The sequence below is a fragment of the Sander vitreus genome, chromosome 2, assembly GCF_031162955.1.
Source record: "Sander vitreus isolate 19-12246 chromosome 2, sanVit1, whole genome shotgun sequence".
NCBI lineage: Eukaryota > Metazoa > Chordata > Actinopteri > Perciformes > Percidae > Sander > Sander vitreus.
The window spans coordinates 6,560,836-6,575,964 of record NC_135856.1 but is presented as its reverse complement, the minus strand read 5'-3'; the positions used below and the strand labels follow the sequence as shown (position 1 = coordinate 6,575,964).

At 39.4% G+C, this 15,129-nt stretch overlaps 1 protein-coding gene across 1 annotated transcript in view; it reads left to right on the top strand.

Moving 5' to 3' along the window:
- cacna1ib (calcium voltage-gated channel subunit alpha1 Ib) overlaps nt 1-15,129 on the top strand; it is a 208,259-nt gene that overhangs the window by 40,251 nt on the left and 152,879 nt on the right. Inside the window, exon 3 of the mRNA XM_078270804.1 lies at nt 561-694. Coding sequence (XP_078126930.1) covers nt 561-694 — 134 coding nt within the window. The remainder of the gene's footprint in view (nt 1-560; nt 695-15,129) is intronic.

Below are 15,129 nucleotides of genomic sequence, written 5' to 3'. Positions count from 1 at the left end.
TAAATGACCTGCTTCATGTAGTTCTACTGGAACATAGGGTCAGAAAGTTAGTTTTATAAGGCTTATCTACTGTAACTTTAAAAGGTATGTATAAAGGGTTTAGGCTGCCCACACATCATAGGTTCAATTTAATATGCAACTTCATTTTATACAATATATGTAGTAGTCCCTGATCCGTCTCTCTCAGTTAAGGGGTCCTTGGCTTAAAAAACGTTGCAGACCTCTGCTCTAGGTTGAAAGCCACAGTTTTATCCCATCCTAGTCTACTAGTAACTAAAACAGAAAGGGTTGGTTCACCCAAAATAAACGTGTGTATATATATATATATATATATATATATATATATATATATATATATATATATATATATATTTTACACTTGCCTCAAATAAAAAGTGTGGTCGTTTGTTTTACTTTTACTTAAGATTTACAGATGTCCTTCTCTGATGTTAGTCTTCACCTCCAATGGAGATAAATGGATGTTTGTTTGTGGTGCCCGAAACACTTAGAAAGTTTCATTCTTGACACCATGTCTCTGTCTCCCTATGTCTTTCTGTCAGGCTTTTGATGCATTCATCTACATCTTCTTCGCAATGGAGATGGTTATAAAGATGATGGCCCTGGGAATCTTTGGTCGACGCTGTTACCTCGGGGACACTTGGAACCGACTGGATTTCTTTATCGTCATGGCAGGGTGAGGACCTCCTGTTCCCTTTATTCTATCCCTTTTGCATGGCAGGGGACTCACATGAGTGAGAACAGTGACATGTTTTTGTGCTAAACACACCTCTTGCAAAGCTCAGTGATTTACAGCACGGAATGAAAACAATTATATTAAGCATAATGAGTAAACACTGCATTTATAAAACTCATTTGTAGGATTTAATGGGAACAGAATATATTTTATTTCCAGTAATGCATTGTCCTATTAAAGGAGAATTCCGGTCGATTCCAACACATAGCTCTGTTGTTTTTAAATTTGGAGTGCTGTCAGTAGTGAGAAAAATGAAAACAATCAGTGTTGCCTACACCGTGTTAACCTCCTGCTAGCATTAGCACCCAACAGGCTTAAAACACCAGAACTAAACAGGGCTGAATTAGCAGAACTTGTATGCATTTCTTTCACATCTACTGCAGTCAGATTCACTGTGTTCACTCGGAAGGAATCACTTCACATGGGTAGGCACTTTTAATGACATTTTGAACATGTTAAGAGGCTAAAACCAAGTTTAAAACTTGCCCTGTTTAAGCCTGTTGGGTGCTAATGCTAGCAGGAGGATAACACGGTGTAGACAGTTTTTCGTTTTTCTTGCTACTGACAGCATTCCAAATTTAAAAACAACAGAGCTATGTGTTGAAATCGACAAAAAACATTTCAGACCGTCCTGCCAACCTGTATACATTTTAACATCAATGTACGCTGTAACGTTTTTTTTCACTCTAAAGTTAGCAGCTGCTGTTTCAATCCTGTCAGCTGTCTGCAGCAGGCGGGGCTGTTGCTCCGTTTCCCTGCGACTGACGCGCACACACACACACACACACACACACACACACACACACACACACACACACACACACAAACACAAACACACACGGTGGATGCAGGAAAAAAACACAGATGAGATGTACAGGATGACCTAAATTGAGGACAGCTACGCTCGTTATTGTAAGTGCAATGATAAGTTAAAGTCCAATAAGTACTTTATTAAACCGTATGAATGTGTGTCCCAGCCCAGGATAGGAAATTAACTAACAATGTAGAGATCAACAAGCCACTGACAATGACAGATATGTTCATATTTGATTAATTCAATAAATTATTAAATCCACCAGCTGTTTTCACATTATACCAACATTTGCAGCATCCTGAGCCTTTTTGGTAAGGTTCCTAGAAAATCTCAGCCCAGAGTAATTAATTAATAGTAATTATTATTCTACCCAAAACAAGTTTCCTTTTTATATATTTTTTTATTTTACTAAACTACACAACTATACAAAAAAAATTGCAACTTTTTTGCAACAACTCGTGTTATGGTGCGCATTCACCAGTGTTTTTGTTGTTGTTGTGGTACATGTAGGCTACTCCTGATTTTGTCATCTCATCTCTTATATGCAGTGCGAGCCAACACCGGGCCCCTAAGCAGGATTATCAAGGCGGGCCCCCCTACTACAGCACGTGATGACGGCGCAATGTCCACGAGTAGGCTACCATCAATAGGACAGGATAGGATCATAGAGACACATTAATTCCTGTTTTTCACCTTTATGAGGCAAAAAAAACTGGCTGGTAAAAAGTCACTGTGGCAGGTGGACTTTTAAATCCACCTGCCACAGTAGCTGGTGGTCAAAAAAGTTAACATCATGCCCTGTTTTCTTCTCCTTAAAATCCCTCCTCCCTGCTTAGCAAATCTGCCGTCATAATAACAATGTGCCGAGGTAGAAACAAAACACACCTATGATTAATGAAGACACCAAGTACAACCCTTCTGAACCATGCTCCCGGCGCACGGACCCTTTTTTCCGCTGTTAAACTTACAAAAGTGGATTCGTACATGCCCTAAACGCACCAGCACCAGGCGCTTCACGCCGTGCGCTTAGATAGTTAAAATACGGTCCACAATGTTGCATAATAAATGCATAAATGAATAAACTTCCGTTACAAGAATTCTGTACACTGTCGTTGCTTTACACACACAATCCTATACAGGAGTTTTATCGCCACAGAAAACGTTATAGTTTTTCATTGCGACCAAATTTCACACCAGCTGACAGCTGAGATAAATTGATCATTTTAACTGCTGGAGCACTAATGAATATCTAAATATTATTTTCCTCAAAGACATGATTAACAATGTATTATTTGATGTGTGCATCACTCACATTGTTTTCAGGAATTAATACAAAGAGCTCTGCATTCTCACAAGCACAAATACCATTTTGGTAGGCTTTAATTTTACTTGATGGTAAAACAGTAGAGTCGGTGACAGAATAATGAACACAACAGAAAAAAAATAAAAATATACTCTGGCAAGAAAGACATTTCCAGAGCTGGGGTATTATCTCTTGGCACATCAGAATTAAAGTAATTAACATGATTTGATGACTCAAAACAATCAAGTTGTATCCTATTATTGTTATGTTGTGGAGTTTTTTTAAGAGATGATTATCATGTAGAGCAGTACCCCTCTACGACCGGTAAACAGATCCCCTTTAAAGCAGACGACACAGCCAGGTTAACTGGGGATGCTGTGTACATATCTCTCGTTCGTACATTCTGTTGGCTGATGGGTTTTTAAAGAGACATTCTCCATTATGTTGGAGACTTTCCAAATGTCATAATTAACTTTGACATACTGTGCACAGGAAAGCAATTATGAACAGTCAATAACAACACAAAAAGTATCTGTATTACGTTTCAATGGCTTAAAAAAATCATTAAAAAAACTCAGAAAATATATACTGTATAAAAAAAAGCTATATACTAATTGAATCATCCTCAATTAATCTACCCTCAGTAGTGTATCTAGTGATATAGCACTTGTCTTATTATGTACAAGTACATGTACTAATTAAAATGTGAATTATCTTTAAGGGGTACTCCAGAGATTAAGTATTGCACCTTCAAAGTTCCAAGTTGTTCCAATTATTTAGAACTTGGCAGCAGGGGCCAAGTTAAGTCTGGTCCCTAGTAGTCTCGCATTGACAGACCTTCCTCCACAGCGCTGCGGAGGAAGGTCTGGCTAGCCCACACAGCATTCCGAGATGGGAGAAAAACGTGCTCCGGTTTATTGGCATTTCTTTAAACCAATCACAATCGTCTTGAGCGGAGGTAGGTGCCTGACGGAGCCCCAGTGCCGCTGCAAAACAGCCTCGGGAAGGAACTTGTTTTGGTGGAACACGTGTATGTTCAAAAGTTGTTTTAGACGTGCAACAGAAAACTCAGATTGGACAGATAGACTAGGTAGCTGTCTGGATTTACCACAAAGAAAGCGGCAGGAAACGGACATCCGGCTGAAACGAGGGACATCAGGCAGAATTTCCAGCGGCACCTGAAAAATCCTGGGAATGAAACGTCGTCAAAATACAGTAGACTAGGTCCCCAAAAATGCTGAGTCCTACATTTCCAATAATAAAAACTCAATGGCAATACTCTTGTCTTAGATCATCGTTTCTACTACAGAGACAACCCTGATGGCTTATTTGATGATTTTCTAACTTGACAAAGCTTCTAAAGAGCAAAGAAACACACATCATACTCTGTTTTCACCGGCTGAGTTGAACTAGTAAAATGTAGCAGCTAATAAAGCAATTGTTTTCCAAAAAAATATGTGTTTACATCTGCAATGTGTGTAATAAAATACCCCTGTGTCTGCAAAATGCTAACACAGAGCTGATGGCCAAACACATGTTTTAAAATGTCCTGTAACTTGGAAAAAGTCCACACCACAAACAACACTAAAGACCACACTATACTCCTCCAACATTTTCTCTTCCCCCTTTTAATTAATATTCAAATAGTTGTTTTAAAATATTGCGTTCCAAGATATGTATTTCTGTTACATCTTTCGTCGATTAATTATTAAGCTTCTCCTTTCCATTGTCCCCCTGTAGCTTTCCATTTTTAACTTAACTTGCATTTTTCTATCTTACACATTTTCTCTGCCTTTTCTACTCCCTTCATCCTCCTCTTCTTTTCCCCTCTAGGAAGGGTGAACATTTCTCATTCACATTTACTGCCCTGGTTTCTCTAGACTTCCCATGAATTTCAAGTCACCAGCCACGCACTGTTCCAGCCCTTAGGCTAGAGAATATACCGCTGTCTCCATCTTGCTTTCTTCTAATGCTTTATCTAGTCTGTTCTTCCACTCTGATCCCACAGTTTCAGCACTATGTCTTTCTTCGCCCTCCCTCTCCACGCTTTTCCTTCAGTCATCATCCTCTAAGCAGCAGCCATAGAGGTCTGTCACCTCGTCTCTGTGCGCCAAAACCACAATGCTCAGCGCGTGTGTTGCAGCCACCTCCACCACCACCACCAATTACTCCCCAGTCTTTCATTCAACACATGCAGCTTGTGTAGGGGCAAAGGATGGGTGTGTGTGATAAAACGTTGGACTCCTGGGAACTTGTGTGCTGCAAACACAAACAGTAGGCGAGCTGCAGGAAAGGGATTAGCACCAGCGTGAGTCTCACACCAGGCTCTGCTTAGCTTGCCTATGAAGCTGAACCAGACCCCTGCACACAGTCAGATTGTATAAAGCAATGTGTGAGAATGCTGGTTGTTTGTGTGGACTGGTGTGGAGAAGGCAGGTGTCCAACACTAAACCAGAAGTTTGCTCTTTGAAGGAACTCTCCCACAGGCACAATCCCAAGTTTCCCTCAGCTGAGATTATCATGGCAGTTCTTTTATTCACAACAAAAACAGCGCCATAGGATATCAGTCTCTCCTTATTCAGATCTCCAGTGTGGTATATGTACACCAGCGTGGCTCTTGGTTGCTGTAATAACATTACTCACAATGAGTGACTCTGATCCTAATTTGTTGAAGCGCTGCGCCACTGTGTTGGCCTCCAGCAGAGTGGACAGGGAGTGGGAGGAAGAACAAAAAAAAAGGGAAGGTGGAAAAGTTCACTGTTGACACCTGCAGTTGCTCAGCATTACAGTTGGACTCTTGCCTTGCCTGCATGAGGATATTTGATGTTTAGTTGTAGAGGTTTTTTTTGGAAACAGCACTGGGAGCAAGGAGAATCTTGGCTTGGGTTGACGTCTGTGAACTCTGCCAAAATCTGTCTTTAGTGTCAAAGTTAACTATCATGAATGAACATATCCTTGTCAAAAATACAGTAAATTAAATACAGGAGTTAAATGACTCATCAATGACCAAGTATCTTAAAAAGGAAGCGGGCTAAAGCTGAATATCTTAGCTATAAATCTCTAGGATTGCTTGTTTATGCTTTTGAAGGTCAGCTTGAGCAAGAAACCGCAGCTACAAGTTCCACAGTTGCCTCCCCTCAAAGCCTTTTCCCACTTTTAAATATCCATTTCAAGTTTGACAACCTTTTTTTGCCCCTGGATTCTTATTTTTTTACACTGAAAGCGCCTCGGAAATGTTCGCATAACGGGAACCTGTCCTTCTAATGATCCCTATATATTGTATTCCTGTGTGTATGTGAGTGCATACTGTATATTTGCGTGTAACCTTTTGTGACAGTCTGTCATCTGGGGTAGTTTTGGAGAGGCTATATCTGTGAGTGCAGGCCCAGCTTTACACCTCCTCTCTCAGGATCCCTTCATTCTCCCAGCTCCTCCTCTCTCCCTTTACGCCCTCTATCTGTCTCCAACACTAGGCAGAGGGAGCGGGAGTGAAGGTAAAGACACGCTGATGTGTTGAGAGAGCATGAATGAAAAATACTAGCAATATATTGTGGAGACAGGAAGGGACATCAAAGCGTATTAACGGAGAAATGTCAGGGCTCATAAATTTACACATTTTACGCTCTTAATGTATTCTTATCAAACCTATTGTAAGAATGACCAGGACTGTGTCCTCTGTTGCTCAGCCTGTTGCTCGCTCACTCGAATGTTCTGCTCTGAGCATTACCTGTGTGAGCAGAACCAACACTGTTCAATGGGCAATCTAAGCCAGTTAATTGCTCGCCGCCATTGTTGCAGCCATAGATGCTGGTTGCGTGATTGGCTCCTGATGGGCGAAGCTGCGCAGAAGTTCAGCTGCTGAGAGATTCACCGCAGTGGCAAATGATTCTTGCCAAGCTAGAAAGGCATTTGTTTTTGGTTGTTAACAGAGACTGAAGACAAGTTAGTTGGTCCCTAAGGCAGACAGGATTTATCAGCTTTTACAGCCACTTCAAATTGTGGTACATGGTTTAAAATAATAATAATAAAACATGTATTCTTGCTATGTGAATAGAGCAATGTTTTTCCTGCTGCAAGAAGACACTAGTTGTTTTTGAAGTATCACATTAGAAAATGTTGATGGAAACGGCACAATTCGAAAAAACTTCCCCAAATTCGCAAAAATGTTTTTATGCACGCTTGAGGTGCTTTTTGCCTTTTTCGAAAAAGAGTTAATGCGCAAAATGGGAGATGGAAACAGCTTTGCCGAATAAGTTGTGACGTAGCGTAACTCACATGACTATAGTCCCGGTATCCATCGGATGGGGGAAGGATCAGGATACGGGTCCCATCAAGTGCGCCGTATTGTGGCACAAGGTGCGTAGTGGAGTTGCGGTGCTGTGGCTCAGCCACGTCGGGTAAATTGACGAATTGGTTCAACAGCTTGAATCGTATGGCCCTGCACACCGCATACACACAGCGGTGAACAGTTGTTTTACTGAAACCAAATGTCTCTGCCACAACCCTGTATTCTGCACAGGTGGCCAACTTGTACAATGCTACCTCTCTCAATTTAGACAAAGAACTTAGCTTCTAAACTCTTTGATTTAGCAAGCCTGTTTGCAATCTACAACCATGCGTAACGTCAACTTGTGACAAAACTACGCTTTGCGTAGTCTAGTTTATTCCCTCTAAACCAGTTGATGGAAACGCTTCTAATTGTCATTTTCTTTTTTGCAACATTTTAAAAGTTTGCTTAAAATTCGCTTGACAATTAGACGGAAACATGGCTACTGTTCACTTTACATTTACAGTACATGCGGTCCTCTTATGCTTTGGATAGCTCAGAAGATGGTTCTGTTTATAGAAAGAGTTCCTTTAGGCCAGGGGTCTTCTAGTTTTTTAGGCCAAGGACCCTTTAGCTAAAAGAGAGACGGAGCAGGGACTGCCAACTACATACATTGTATAACCTGTCCCTCCAGGATTTTGCGGCCTTTTTTTGAGATTGTTGCGGCCCAAAATGCCTGATTTCGCGGGAGATTTTGTAAAAAATTGCAATAAAAGTTGCGATGTCTTTTGTATGTTTGTTGCAATGAAGTTGCGGGAGACAGTGAAAGTTGCAAAAGAGTTGCGATTTTTTTTTTTTTTTTTTAGTTCTTTAAAAATAAAAAGGAAACTTGTTTTGGGGAGAATAAAACTACTCTGGGCTGAGATTTCCTGTTAACCTTACCAAAAAGGCTCAGGATGCTGCAAACGTTGGTATAATATGAAAATGGCTGGTGGATTTAAGAAAATAAGTAATAATGTATTGAATGAATCAACTTTGAACATATGTGTCAGTGGCTTGTTGATCTTTACATTGTTAGTTAATTTCCTATCCTGGCCTGGGCTGGGACACATTCATACGGTTTGATAATACTGACTTTAACTTATCATTGCACTTAGAATAACGAGTGCAGCTGTCCTCAATTTAGGTCATCGTGTCGTCTCATCTCCTTTTTTTTCCTGAATCCACCGTGTGTGTTGTTTGTATGTGTGTGTGTGTTTGTGAGTGTGTGCAAGCGTCAGTCGCGGAGGGAACAGAGCTGCAGCCCCGCCCGCTGCAGATAGCCGACAGGATTAAAACGGCAGCAACTTTAGAGTGAAAGATCGTTACAGTCTACATTGATGTTAAAATGTATACAGGTTGGCAGGACGGTCTGAAATGTTTTGCACGGTCTTTCGCTGTATGTTTTGTTGGTAATGTGATATGTTCTAGAGACATACGTCTCGTCTTCATATCACAAACAAGGAAATGATCAATCCATTCTCACTCCCGCTTGGTCATTGGCTCTCAGAGTGCACGTGGGACTGCTGTGATTAGTTGAAGTCGCTGGAAACTTCAGGTTATTGGTCAAATTTGCGGAACAGTTGCGGTGATTGGTCAAAATTGCGAGTCGCACCAAATTCGCGGTGATTGGTTGAATTTGCGTGAATTGGCGAGATCGCGGCATCGCGAAATCCTGGAGGGTCTGTATAACATTTAATTGCTTGTGTCTTTAAGGCTTTTCCCCTTTCCTTTATTGTGTTATGTATCTTTTTGTGTATGTTATAGGTTTAAAGAGTGAAAAATCCCAAAGTCCACCCCAAAGGGACTTACCATCTCCAACAGAAAACATTGTTCACAAACTGCTCCAAACAGCTCTATTGTAGTCCAGCCTTTACTTCAGAGACAAACGTGCGTCACTTTGGAACACGTTATAATGCTCGCCTAGCTGCTAGTGTAGCACGCCCTCATACTCTCCAACTGACTAGCTAGCTAGTAGTCCTTACCTAGGTACAGAGCATGTGCGACTCCCAGCAAAGATGGAATAGAAGTGTGATGCCTCACTCTGTAGCTAAAACAGAGAGCTCAACACACAGGGTGAAAAGAGGAGCTGCAGCAATGTGAAGTACAGCAGTACAGTATTCAAAAATAGTGTTTTTTGAAAATTAAACCACATAAACCTATTCTGGTACAACCTCTAAATACAAATTTGAACCTGAAAATGAGCATAATATGAGCACTTTAATGTCTTACCTATAGTAAGACCTCATCGATACTGTGTAGATTAAATATTTTTTTAGCAAAAAGGCTTTGCTAATGTGTTAGATTCATGTTAATGTATATTTTCAGACATACTGTATCTACATTTTTTAAAACAATTACTGCAGTAACTCTGAGGACCCCTTAGGGGTCGAGGACCCCCTGTTGAAGAATAATGTTAAAATAATATATTTTTGAAAACATTCTAAATCAATAAAGATACATTCTTTTTTTTATCAAACATAATTAACTCTGAAACGTCATCAACACGCCCACTCACTCGCTGTGAATTCTCACACTTTGGGCTCAATCGGAATTACACAGACTTTGGACTAGGGAGCTGGCAGGGTAAAGACCGTTTGATGTCTGATCCAACTGATTCAGACTTTTTGTTATCTGTGCCATCTGTTTCTCTCTATTCTGGCATTGTTTTTATATGTATGTGTGTTTATATGTGTACACTGTAAATGTGCAGTCCGTCATATATCAAACATATGCTTTCAGTATATATATTAACTGTCTCCTCCTTACATTCTAAGCTGCCAAACCATATACTGGTGAGGAGAGCAGATGGGAGACCAAAATTGATCTTGATCTTTCTTTAGAGGAACTATATTTACATATATATATCAAATGTTCTCCCCCACCATTTACATAAATAAGTTGTGTCTGCTCATATAGTTTTCTTCAATATTGGATGGAAGTAAGCATGTTCTTGGATAAGGTTGAAAATAACTACTCATGTTCCTTTGTGAATAAGCAGGTGCATTTCAACATTTATTTTGAAGGACCATCTACTAATTATTCATAATTTTACAAGATCACACCAACAATGACACCAGAGTGTCATCTGCAAATGTGATGATTTTGTGACACTGATTTGTTTGATAAAGAGTTGAGAATTAAGATACTGAATAATCGAGGATAAGACACAGTGTCATAGAAAACAGAAGCTTTTGTTGGCTTAAATTATTCTACACCAATGGAACAAAGTTTCCGCAAACCATAAACCACTTCCATCCGTATGAACAGTATGTTCCCAACAGTCAGTTTGTTCAATAGTTCCACCAACCAAAACCAAGTGCACCACCGTAATTAGCAATTTAACATATTTTCCATTCTTGTATAAAAATTGACAATTGACAGTTTTTAAGAACGTAGCAGGAGCCTTGGCTCACATATAATTATTGATGACTCACTTTCAAGCACCAGCCGTAATGGTGCTGCATGCTTAATGAATATGTGACACCATATTATGTTGATCCGATGTGTAACATATCCAACACATTAGTGTTCAGTGTGTGCATGTGTATCGGTATTTTCATACTATCCATACACTCTAAAAACACTAATTTGCAATGCATATTTAATGCAATGGGTGATGGGCACAAACCGAATGAAGTGTTTAATTCACTAAAGCTTAGTCTTTTAAATGTATGCGTTTGTGCACTGTGTGTTTGGGTGCACATGTACGATATGCACATATTCTAATTAGTTTAATTGGAAGATGATCCATGAGGTTCTTGAGTTAATGATGCTGAATACTGTTTGACACTAAGCGTACAGTAAATGAAGCCTAGAAATCAGTCTGGTATCATATAGCACCAACTGGCTCAACAGATGTGCCTTCATGGCTGATTGTTCTCCTAATTCCAAATGACTAATATAGAATATAGATACATACTGGTAATTTGCTACCAGATTATTTTCAACCCTTGTCAGTCAAACAGTTTGTTCAGAACTGTGAATCTAAGTCTGTTCAGTCCAGTTTCTGTTGACTCTCATATGTCATCTGATTACTTCTCCCGGTTAAGATAAACCAGGTATGGTGTTAAAACAAAAAAGCACATATAATGCTTTCATCAACTGGATGTAATTAAAAAATACCAGGAGTGATTTCTCAAATGTATTTGCATGACATGTGATGTGTCCTTACATCATTTAAATTCCCCCTGGGTGTCATGCATTCACTTTGATGATGGATGTACTTTGACTGACTGGAAGAGCACACAGACAGGGTCAAACTTTATTTAAAACTTAAGGCCAAAAATAAAATGTATAAAAGCACGGATGGATGTTACATCAACTAACATAGCCTTCCACAACAGAAATGTAAATGACATGATACCTATGTCACTGTTCTGTCTGACAATGCAACTATAGCTTTTTTACATTTTTTGTCTTGATTATTTAAGTTTCTGTTCGTTTCATGAAGATATTATGGTTTAGGTCTAGTGCATGTTTAGCTTAGTTTAGCACAAACACTGGAAGCAGAGGAAAAAGCCGAGCAGCTAACGTTTTCTCCTTTGTCGTTTAAATGAAATAAATTGACTATTTAACACAGTTTACAAGAGTTAACAATAATCTCCTTGTTCCAGTTTTAGTACAAGCAATTGAAGCTGTTTCTACCTATTGATAAGGTGATAGCAGCTTATATAATCACAGCTAGTAATAAAGTTTGATTTCATTTTGTGAAAATGTTTTAAATCTTTCAATATTTTATGGATATGGGAATCATATGGGGATTATATCTCTAACCTGGCCTGGGAACGCCTCGGGATCCCCCAGTCGGAGCTGGTTAATGTGGCCCGGGAAAGGGAAGTTTGGGGTCTCCTGCTGGAGCTGCTACCCCCGCGACCCGACCCCGGATAAGCGGATGAAGATGGATGGATGGATGGATGGAATCATTTTCTAAGGGAGTTGTGCATATGCAAATTACCTCTCAAAATCTGTGGCAACACTGAGCACCTTTAACAGGGCACGGTTCACCACATCTCCTTGCTGCTAGCGTTTGTGAGGCTAAACACATCCATGCTGTACTGAATGCAGTGAGATGAAACTGCTATTAACTCATTTAACAGAAAGAACACATACAAATGCATTTCCTAAAATATAGTATTCCTGTAAAGATGGTTCAGCCATGTTACACTACATTGTGACCGGTGTAACAAAGTGTTCATTAAAATGCTCCCGCAGCGCTTTTTTATATATTTTTTGATTCAGTGGTGTTTAAGTTCTTTCTTTTTCTATTCCAAATATAATTTGCTTTACATGTACCAATTGTTATTACTCCATGCCACTTTTATTCAATTTGAATACATTTATTTACTTTGCAAGTAATTTTGTGACTCTGCATTTCGTGTCGAGATATAGGCTACTGTAGGTCTTGAAATGCATTCATAATGGTGTTCAAAAGGTCATAAAAAGACTTGGTGAAACCTGCAGAAACCCTGTTCAATGGACCTTTCAAAACCAGTTTACTGGTATGGAGTCCTACTCGACAATTTACTTTCCTGTTCTGGATTTTGTTTTGTAGTAGTAAGTGACAAAGTCAGAGGCTTGAATTGGACGTGTGAGAAGTATAACAGGATGAAATGGGGGAGAACATGTGGGATGAGGGATGGCTAATGTGTCCGTAACAGCTTCAGCAGACAGATGGCTTTCGTCTCTGACAAGGTATTCACATGTCTGTACATAGAAGACACACACACACACACACACACACACACACACACACACACACACACACACACACACACACACACACACACACACACACACACACACACACACAGACACACACAGGGACATGTGTATGAGTATCTGTACCCAGCTGGAGGTGTAACAATAGCTCATTAGAGCTCTGACGCCACACAACACTCTGCAGGAATGTGAGAATGGAAAAAAATACACACAGAGAATGGAAAATAATACACAGGGAGAGGAGGGTGAGGATGTTAAGAAAAAACGAGCATGAGAAGAACAAGTTTGTGTGGTAGAAAAATCTGTAATAAAATAAAATAGATGACAGGAGGAAAAAGGTGAGGAGGAAGACAAGTGCGTCAGAGCTGTTGTAAATGAGTGCGTGTCCTGTGTGCTCACCTGTCTGTGTGCATGTGTGCGCGCCTCTATCTTCTTTTACTTGCAAACCACTTCTGGGACTGAAGATATACTGCACTCATTAATCTAATTTTAATAATTAATGCCATCTTCTCCAGAAGGAGTTTTCGCTTGGACTGTGAGACATTTAGTGCTGTCTGGTAATTGCCATATTACGGTAGTTTATTCTTGCTTTTTAGGCCATGTAAAGCCAACAGAATGGCCTACATGTGCAATATCTATTTAGCTGCATTATTTTTTTCTAAGGCCATCCACCGCCTGGATCAATTAAATGTCTTTGCTAATATATGTTGCACCTGATGTGACTAAAAGCAGATTAATGTTTGCTGTTAATGCTGGTGAACTGCGATGTGTGCAAAGTGTTGTAAGGGTCAGCCACTGTAGCAGATAAATGACCATCCTTCAGAGCTTGTATTCATTATTTTGGCCTGTAACATTGAAAGAATAGTTTCAGATTTTTCAGATTTCACAGTTATTAGCCACTTTTGCCTGCAGATGATATTTTAGTTTACTTTTCTCATTTTGTTGGATTGGTGTCAGAGTATAATACTCTACGATATAATACTGGAATACTAACAATCTTAAATAATTACAAATGATATTGGGTAACACTTTACTTGAAGGTATCGACATAATCGTGACATGACACTGTCATAACTATGACATGACACTGTCATGAACTTGTCATAAACATTATAAACAAGTCATAAATGTGTATGACTTATGTCATTAAGTGTCATTCGGGTTTTGTCATGACAAGTTGACATTGGGTTGTCTTGATTATGACAACTTGACATTAATCAAAGTGACATAACCAGAAGTTGTCTTGGTCATGAGAAGTTGACATTAAATTAGTTTGGGATGCATTTGTAATGACAACTTGACATTAACCAGGATGACATTACCAGAGGATGTCTTTGTCATGACAATTTGACATAATGTCATCCTGTTTAATGTCAAGGACACTTGTATGAGTATGAGTATGAGTGAAATGTCTTGACAACTATTGGATGGTTTGCCATTAAATCTGCTGCAGACATCCATGTCATCCGAAAGGGAGGAAATGTAATATCTGTGATGATCACCTGGCTTATCCTTTAGCCTCATCATCAGGTCAACATTTTAATTTGTTCCAATGTTTTCTTTAATGACCAAATATCTGCAAATTGAATTTCCATTAACCTTAGCTGTACTTTGTATTACGTATAATTAGCAAATGGTAGCATGCTAACACACTAAACTAATATGGTGAATATGGGAAACATACCTGCTAAACATCTGCATGTTAGGATTGCCTTTTAAGCACTTGGCTGTACACTTGTAGTACATAGAGTATAGACAAATCCAATACACAGAACTATTAAGGGCAGTAACAGCAGGCCAATCATGACATGTGACATGCACCATACATGTCTACATTATGGGTCAAGATCATTCAAATTCAATAACCAATGATATTTTTTTTTCGATTGCTTAAGCACTATTTTAAAAACAGGGACCGGTTTTTCAAACACTACACACAGTTAGCACAACCACACACCCAATTAGCAGAACAACTCAGACCCTTTGCAAAATGAAACACACGTTTCATATGACTTAATTCTGTTAGAACCCACTGCTGTTGCTAACCTAAAATACTTTTAGCAATTCTACTTCTCAGTGATTAGAGTACTGTAAATGAAGTACACAGGGAAAGTGCAAATATACAATAAGTTCACCAAACACTACACAAGACCAATGCTGCAGACTGGGGAAAATATAATGTATTTCTCTCCATATACCCAAATCAGTCAACATGGAGAATCAACAACAAA